Genomic DNA, 8,933 nt, shown 5'->3' with positions numbered 1-8,933 from the left:
TGGCCATGTCTGTGGGGCATTTTCTTGATTGTTGAGTGATGTGGGAGGGCCCAGCCCACTGTGGTTAGTGCCACCCCTGGGCAGGTGGGCCTGTGTTGGGTAAGAAAGCAGGCTGAGCAGGGGCCAGGGGAGCAAGCCAGTAAGCAGCATTCCTCCATGGCCTGTGCTCCAGCTCCTGCTTCCAGGTTCCTGCCCTGAGTTCCTACCTTGGGCTCCCGGATGAATTGTGACCTGGGATATGTAAGCTAAATAAACCCTTTCCTCCCCAAGTTGGTAGTGGTCAGAATATTTTATCACAGCAATGAAGAAACAAACTAAGACAATATATAAGTAAAAAAAAGACAGGGTCCGTCTGGATAGCCAAGAGTAAATGACAAACAAAGCTCCTAAAAAAAAAAAAAAAAAAAAAAAAAAAAAAAAAAAGACAGGGTCTTACTATGTAACCCTGACTGACCTAGAACTCACTATATAGACCAGGCTGGCCTCGATCTCCGTGAGATCAGACTCTCTGCCTCCAGAGTGCAGGGATTAAAGGTGTTACCATGCCTGGCTTGATAATGAACTTAAAAAAATTATCTTTTATTCATTTATTGCTGGAGGCACATGCCATGACACACATGTGGAGCTGAGGACAACGTGGAATCAGTTCTATCCTTCTACCATGTGGGTCCTGGGGCTCAAACTCAGGAACCATCTCACCAACCTGATGATGCTCTTTTTGTCTCTTCTCCCTGCCAGTATTTCTACTCAAGCTGTGACTATATTATCAGTGCACAATTCTGACACTTGGTGTCTGGGAGACTGCCAAATAAGACAAAACAAAAATCCAGAACACTCCTAAGCCACATTGTTCCATACACAGTTGGGTTTTTTTCTTTTCTTGTTTAGCCAAGGATGACCCTGAACTGCTCCTGATCCTTCTGCCTCACTTCTACCCCGGACAGTTGTTTTCATTGAGGCCCTTAATTTCACCTTCACTGCCCAAGGCCATGTCTACTGCTCAATTGGTTCTCATTCAGCAAGAAAGAGGCGGACTATTTTGTGTCTTTCCCCTACCCCCCACCCCCACCCCAAGTCTCAGGCAAACTCTTATAAAGACTTGGTGAATGCAGGCAGTGGATACTAGTAAGGCATGTGCAAGGCTGTAAGTTGTCTCTAGTACTGGTGGGGGCGGGGGGAGCTGGGCTGGTGGCTCACACCTGTAATCCTAGCATTTAGGAATCCTGACTGCTGTGAGTTGAAGTCCAGCTTGGGCAACATAATGAGTGTCAGGACAGCCTGGCCTACAGAATGAGAACTTGTCTCAAAAAAAACTAAAATATAGGGGCTGGAGAGGTGGCTCAGCAGTTAAGACACTGTTGCTCTTGCAGAGGACCAAGGTTCATTTCCAAACACCCACATGGCAGCTAACTCCATCTCCAGGGGATCCAACACCCTCTTCTGACCTCCACAGGTACTGCCTGACATAGGTACACTTACATACATGCAGGTAAAACACTTATACACATACAATCAAATTATAAAAAACAAAAAACTAAAATCAACCAATCCCTCTCCCCCCGCCACCTCTGGTGAATGTGAGTGGAAGGGAGGCCTTTCCCCAATGCTCATGCAGCAGGGGAGGGGACAGGAAATGGGCTCTCTGGCAATGCTAACACTGGATAAGGGGCCATCCTAACCCTGGTGAACAGAAGAAGCACTTTGGCACCTCCTGGGCTCTTTCTTAGCAGACCAAGTGAAGCTGGAGGATAGATGACCAGGGTTTCCATTAACTCTCCTAGTACCCCTCAGTGCTATAAGTAGGAGTCAAAGCACAGTACACAGTCTTTATTTAGTAGGAGTATTAAACACCAGGATCCCCAAGACTCCAAATATATACTCTGCCAGGGGAGGGCATCAAGTGGCTAGTCACTCATGTCCAGTTTTCCTAAGTCCTTAAAGGGTCTTCAGGAGGCAGGAAGGGGCTGTGCCTGTGGAGAAAACACAATGACATCTAATGGTATCTCTTCTGGGTCTGGCCTTGAGACCACTGCTGGGGAGATGATGTAGACACAGCAGAGGCTGCCCTCACACAGTGCAGTCTGGATGGAAAAGGTGTCAGGTTGTACCCTTGGTCACCTGCCATGAGAACAAGTCCACCATAGAAAGCTAACACTGGAAGCAGGGAAGGGACTGTTTGGCTGTATTTTTGTCTTTTGTTTTATTTCTGAGACAGGGTTTTACTCTAGCCCAGGATGGCTTGAACTCATGGCAATCCTACTTCAGCCTCCCAAGTGCTGGGATTAGAGGCATGACCATGACACCCAGCTATGTGCCAGCACTGCCCAGCAGGCAAAATTTCTTACTCTAGGGAACTTATATTCAAAAAGGATGTGAGCGACAACAGATGAACAAAAATAAGTCACCTGGTAGGAAAGTCCATGTACCAGGGTAAAGAGCAAAGCTGTGTGTCGAGGAACATGGAGCCCTGTAGACTGTCAGCTACACAAATATGAGATGTTCCACTAAGGCCTTATATCATGCTGTGGATGAGAACATTGTATGTCTGCTATTGTGTAGACCAAAGAACAGAGGAGGCCTAAATCTTGCTGCCCCCAATTAGTAGGAAAAGTTGCAGCTGGGATGCCATCAGCAGGCAGGATCAGGACAGTGGGAGCAACTGGGTGTTAATTATTCCTCGCACATGGGAGCTGGTAGACCTTAGGAGGGGAGCAGGGGAGGTTTTTCTGATAGAAGTACTATGCAATTGGGATAAGAATTAGGAGATAAACTGGGGAGGGCAGTCCAAGTAGAGAGAAATAGCTGGAAATAGCAGGAGAGACATGCATTTAAGTAACTGCAGTATTTTTCACTAGGGATGGAGGATAGAACTAGAAGTGAAAAGCCCAGAGTCATAAGGGATCCAGTTTGTGCTGGAGCTGAGAATTGGTCTGGTAGAAGTGAAGCTATCAAGAAGTTTCTAAGTAGAAGCCAACATTAAGACGACTTCTGAGATCATTCTGAGACCATCACAAAGGATTGAAAAGGGACAAGATACAGGGCTGGAGAGATGGCTCAGCAGTGAAGAGACTGGATCTTCTGAGGACCCAGGTTTGGTTCCCAGCACCCACATAGCGGCTAACAACCATCTGGAACTTGAGTTCCAGGGGATCCAATGCCTTCTTTTGACCACTGCAGGTATTGTTCACAGGGGTGCACCTACCTATATACAGCCAAAACACTCATACACATAAAATTAAAACTAAAAGGACAATATGGACTACAGCAGCCCAGGAGAGGGTGGTAGTCAGGTGGTAAGAGAAAAAGCAGTGACAGAGGGAGGGCCCCAAAGGTGTGCAGAAGAGGCTGAAGAAAGGTGTGACTTTTCCCTTTGGAGTGGTCAGCAGGAGAGGCAGGAAATGTCGAAAGAAGTGTTTCTCACTTTCTTCCATTATTGCCCACCCCAGTGCATTTTTAGACTTTTTCTAATTGCCACATCAATAAAACTTAGTATCTCAGATATACTGTATATGTGTTCGTGTACTGTATACAGTAAAAGCACTTTGAATGTTCATCCCACCCACTGCCCTCTGCCAGGACAGCTGAAGAATAGTGACAGGGAGAAAGTGGGCAAGGAAAGAGATGAGGGCAGCTTGAGGAAGAACACACAGAGTCCAGGAAGGACCAGGGACTTTGTTCCTGGTGTCAGCAGGAAGTCATTGGAGAGTTTTAAGCAAAGGTGTAATGTGGCAAGATTTCGGGCCACCATATAGAAGCTAACAGGGTCAGGAAAACCGTGGAGAAGGCTGGGGCAGGTATCCTCGCAGAGGAGATGGTTGGACTAAAGTAGAGGTTGTGAGTGGGGGAGAGATAACCATGTTTTAGATGTTCAGCCAAGGCATGTGTGGGAATTGGTGAGACTGAGGACTTAAAGATCTTTACTTTGAACTACAAAATGGAAGTGTCAAGGGGAAAACAGATGCTGATTTGGTGACCCTCCTTTACCTCTCCAGTTGTGGGTGAACCCGGTGGCTGCACCTGCTCAGCACACTGCAGGAAGCGGCGCACATGTTCAGCACAGTTGCCAACTGCTGCCTCATTTCTACGAAGACACTCCTCAAAGGCTTCAAAAGGTTCAGCACAGGCCTGGCGGATCTGGCGGATGATGGGGCTGTGGGGGTAGGGCATTTCAGACCTTGCAATACTCACACTCCACCGCCCAGCACCCTCAACCCAGTTTCACACTCACTGGGATGATGTGCACCGAGCAATGCTCATCTTAAGGTGGTGACAGTCCCGCTGCCATGACTCAGGCTTGGCTGCCACACACTGGCCATACTGATCTAGCTCCCGGCTGCAGTATCGAGCAGTGACCTCCAGGGCTGCCTGCCTGTGGGACCGGGTAGGCTGAAGATAATTTCAGACAGCAGGCAAGAAAGGCAGTTCTGATAGTTCTGATCTGGGTCTGTGATTGAACTGAGGGTTCTTGGGATATCTGGGAATCATAATGATCCTGTGATGGGGAGTGAGGGGCAGAAGGCTTGAGCCCTGAGGGTTGTAGAACAGGATGGGAGTTTCTGGGGAGATAGTGGAGGTCCTAAAACAAAGTATAGGTTTTGTGAGGCAGGCCTGGAATATCTTCCAACAGCTTTGGAGTCCAGGCATTCCCCAGTGGGGCTGGGCATCATGTAGATAAGACTTGGGGCCTGACAAGATATCTAGGGAGAGAGCCTGGTTGAGTTAAATGGGCTCCAAAGTCTTTAAAATGAGGTTTTTGGAAGTCCAGGAGGTAGCATCTTACGTCTTGGGTAAAGGTCTCCTGGCCAGGTTTCAGAGATGGGGCCATAAGACAGGAGACCAAAGGTCCTGTGGTGGATTTGGGGTTTCCAAGCTGGGAACTCAGGATCCTAGAGGCATATCTGGAAGCCCTGAATGAGTTTGGGACTCTGGAGTGGGTCTAGACTCCTACAAATAAGGTCTTAAAGTTTTGGGAGACAAAGTATATAGGAATTCAGAGCACGGTCAGAGGGATGTAGGAACAAGTCCGTGGGCCCTATATACTTGTTACCTTGGGTCATATACAAACTTGGAAAATTCATAGATAAGGTTTGGTTGGGCAAGGAGAGAAGCCTGGCGCTCTAAGGCCACGAATTACGGACCTAACAATCATTTGATAAGTTTAGAGTCCAAGGGTCACAGTATCAGGGGCAGGGGCAGGGGTCCTGGAAGCAGAGCTTGGATAACAGAATAGACCCCCAAATCCTGGGTCACCACGAGTTAGTGGAGAGGAAGCTAAATCCTCGGGGGGGCGAGGGAGAGAAGGCACTGGATCCTGAGGGTCGCGTATCCAAGGGAGTCCATTCCTTCTTCTTGAGGTCCTGGTCTAGGTCCGGGTCACTGGGGAAAAGAAAGGACAACAGCAAGCTCAAGGCAGGCGTTCCAGCTACTCACATCTCCAGGCAGGTGCAGGCGTGGAGCAGTCAGAGAGGAGACCCGCCTTTTCCGGTATCAGGCTGTCATGGCGGCGCCCAGCCCAGCCTCCCGGCCTCGCTCCTCCGGTTGCCGAGAGCACCGGAATCCTTCCTTTAAGTCTCACCGGGTCATGGCGGGGCCCCAACCCCACCTTCCGGCCAACTGCCTGTCCTGGCGGCGCCGGGTGCAACTACTTCCGATCCGCCGGCTAATTTAGTTCCTTTTCACTTCCGCTTTACGCGGGCTATGCTCCCGGAAGTAAGGAATCGGAAGTACTGCGGCTTCTCGGTCCCAACGTGAGTGCATGTCGCTGGTGCTGCAGCCGCCGCCCCACCCCCACCCCCCGTTGGTGGCCATAGGACGCCCTGTGGCCTTCCCTTCACGTGCTGCGGTTCGCGGCTGGCCGGGACCCGAGTCCGCCAGCCGGAGATCTGGCAACGTCCTAACCTTACCTAACCCAGGAGCACCGCCCTCCTGACACTGACTTTATGGAGAGTGCATGGAACCCCGAGAGGGAATCACCCTAATAACCGCAAGCCCCCCCCCACCTGCTTACCTACCTCATAGCACAGGCGGTAAAGCCAGGACGAATGTGAACTTCATTGCTCGCTCTTTGCGATCATAGACACGTTATTTTGTAATTTCCCCTGGTCCGGCAACGTTTCCATCACCATACATGCCTTAGGGTAGACCTGGTGTGTTGGACAGTTTCAACTGTCAACTTGACACACCTGGGAAGAGTGAACCTCAACTAAGGTATTTCCCCCATTGGCTTGGTCTTTGAGGGGTTTTTTTGTGTCTTTTTGAGACAAGGTCTCCCTGTAGCCTCACCTGGCCTCACTATGTAGACCAGGCCAGCTTCACTCTCACAAGAACCTGCCTGGGTGAGGCATTTTCTTAATTGCTGGTTGATGTGGGAGGACCCAGCCCATTGTGGGCAATGCCACCCTAGCAGGTGGTATAAGAAAGCAGCTGAGCACAGGCCAAAGGGGCAAGCCAGTAAGCAGTGATCCCATATGGTCTGTTTCAGCTCCTGCCCTGGTTTCCCTCAATGAGGACTTTACTGTAAGCTGAGATAAACCCTTTCCTCCCCAAGTTGGTTTTGGTCATGGTGTTTCATCACATCAATAGAAAGCAAACTAGACAAGCCTGGAAATTTATTTCTGTTCATAGGGCTAGATATCCCTTTGTCCAAGAACTGAGTAGGTCTGGTCACCTAGTATGAAGAGGTCTTCTAAGACTCAAGGCAAAATGAGCAATTAATAACCAACCATCTGAAGTCTCAATATGCATCTGTAAGATGGATGTGATGACGGTGGCTTCCTTCACACAGGACATAGTGCAGGGGAAGGGAGTTCCTTCCAGTTCTGGATAGAACAGATGTTACAGGAAGCAGTGATCATGAGTACCCAGGTGGACAGTTGATATGACAGGTGTAGGACTGGAGCCACCCCACTGAAAGACTTTCATTCTTGGGGAGCAAGACACCTAGATGTCCACATTTCTAGTTGCCTTTTGGCTAGTGGCTCTGGTAGCTTAGGAACAGGACCAAGAAATGCAAGAGACACCCAAATAACCATAAGGTCTGGCATGAAGCAAATCAGTTTGAAGATCTCAGGTGTTTCTGTTACCGAGGAAACTGGTTCTTAATAATTTTTAAAATTGACAGGGTAGGAAGCTTAAGGACATTTTTATTCAGAGTTTTAAGAGAAAACATCAGGGCAGGCAAGCTGCAAAGCTCAGCAGCTGCTGGGAGAGGGAAAGGAGGGAAAGAAATGGCCATGTGGTTTATAAGCAGCCACATGGCAGTCAAGCAGCCCCATGGTACAGTGGGATGTGGTGGGTAGCTTCAGAGAAAAAGGGAGAAAGCCAGGAAAGCATGCCCAGGCTTTGGCCAACATCCAAAAGAAAAAGAAGAAATAACAGGAAAAGTTACACTTTCCTGAGTAACTCAACACAGGTAGGCCACACTGAACTTGATAGCTCTGCAAGCGACTACGCCAAGGGAGGGCCTCTGGGAAGAAGTACATGAAGTCATTAAGGGAATCATTTCTCCCCTCAACTTGGCAAATCTCAAGGTGAATCAGGAGGCAAAAGCAGGCAGATCTCTGTGAGATGGAGGCCAGTCTGGTCTACATAGTGAGTTCTAGTCCAGCTAATGCTACAAAGTGAGACCCTGATTCAAAGAAAAAAACAAAAGGTGGAAGGAGAGAAACAACTCTACAAGGCTGTCCTCTGACCACCTACAAGCACATCACAGCACATATGCACACACACAAAAATATTTTAAAGATTTTTCATTTGTGTGTGTGTGTGCTGGGGGTGGAGGGCATTCCCAGAAAGGCCACAGAGGACACTGTGTCTCCTGTAGCTAGAGTTACAGGCAGTTGTTAGCCACCTAACCTGGATGCTGGGAACCAAACAGGCCCTCTGGGATGGCAGGAAGTGCTCTAAACTGCTGAACCATCTCTCCAGCCCCAATAAGATTATTTTTTCTAATTTCTGGGAGAAAACAATACACTGGAGACCTCCAGGTTTCCCCTTAAACATATTTTTCATTCTGTAGGACAGTGCATTGGATGACAAGACTCAGATTTCTTTTGTCCTCAAAAGGAATGAACTAGTGACCACTGCTACCTGATGTTATTTTGTTGCAAGTCAGAACACAGGTAATCCAAACACCTTACAAATGTGGACTGAGGCCAAGAAGGCAGCAGAAAAATCCCTCAAGAGTCCAATTGCCAGTTTCCCTACCCAACTTAGTGGAGGACTTCACTGCACATTGGGTAGTATTCAGACACTGCCTCTGTGGTGGGCAAATTAGCTGTAAAGGCTGCTCTGGTCTCATCTAAGAAAGTTTAGAAAAACCAAAAGTATTGAAGGAAGATGATATGGAGATTTGGCATATAAAATAAAATCCCAAGATATGGTAATGATGGTGCTAAATGTTTAATAAGACTCTGAGTAGCCAGGCATAGTGGCGCATGCCTTTAATCCCAGCACTCGGGAGGCAAGGGCAGGCAGATCTCTGTGAGTTCAAGGCCAGCCTGGTCTACATAGTGAGTTCCAGGACAGCTGGGGCTACAGGGAGACCTGTCTCAAAAAGACCAATAAATAAATAAATAAATAAATAAATACTCTTTGAAAGGTAATTAGTTGCTCAAAGCAAAGCTAGTAAGTAACATACCACAGGGTTCATAACATGTAGAAGTGCATGACAAAAATGACAGGAAGAGACAAGAGATGGGGATGTGTGTATATGATCAGTCTAAAGACGTATACTAAGGGGTTGGGGATTTAGCTCAGTGGTAGAGCGCTTGCCTAACAAGTGCAAGGCCCTGGGTTCGGTCCTCAGCTCTGGGGGAAAAAAAAAAAAAAAAAAAAAAAAAAAAAAGACAAGATGTATACTAGAAATGTTAAAGAAATGGGCATGGTGCCACAGGCCTTTAATCCTACCACTCTGAATTTGAGGTCAGCCTTGT

General features: G+C 48.1%; 1 protein-coding gene across 2 annotated transcripts; it reads right to left on the bottom strand.

Moving 5' to 3' along the window:
• Positions 1-1,812: 1,812 nt before the first annotated feature.
• On the bottom strand, positions 1,813-5,721 carry Chchd5 (coiled-coil-helix-coiled-coil-helix domain containing 5). 2 transcript variants are annotated; one of them, XM_017799941.2, is made up of 4 exons: positions 5,576-5,721; positions 4,229-5,376; positions 3,985-4,150; positions 1,813-1,970 (listed from the first exon to the last, which is right to left on the bottom strand). In XM_017799941.2, the coding sequence occupies exons 2-4, from the start codon at positions 4,255-4,257 to the stop codon at positions 1,947-1,949; spliced, it is 219 nt and encodes a 72-aa protein (XP_017655430.1). In that variant the 5' UTR covers positions 4,258-5,376; positions 5,576-5,721; the 3' UTR covers positions 1,813-1,946. The 2 variants fall into 2 exon arrangements, with proteins under 2 accessions (XP_017655430.1, XP_008838588.1); XM_008840366.3 differs by having other exon boundaries at positions 4,229-4,369; positions 5,431-5,623.
• Positions 5,722-8,933: the final 3,212 nt, after the last annotated feature.

This window comes from Nannospalax galili, unplaced genomic scaffold (genome assembly GCF_000622305.1).
Source record: "Nannospalax galili isolate Female #2095 unplaced genomic scaffold, S.galili_v1.0 scaffold1941, whole genome shotgun sequence".
NCBI classification, from domain to species: Eukaryota; Metazoa; Chordata; class Mammalia; order Rodentia; family Spalacidae; genus Nannospalax; species Nannospalax galili.
This window is presented reverse-complemented; position numbering and strand designations above follow the sequence as displayed.

Excerpts from the sequence above, each read along its gene's own strand:
- Chchd5 (XM_008840366.3), bottom strand. Across the intron at positions 4,151-4,228 it reads GCTCGGTGCACATCATCCCA|CCCCATCATCCGCCAGATCC; the intron begins GTGAGTGTGAAA and ends CTACCCCCACAG. Across the intron at positions 1,971-3,984 it reads GTTCACCCACAACTGGAGAG|GCACAGCCCCTTCCTGCCTC; the intron begins GTAAAGGAGGGT and ends TTTTCTCCACAG.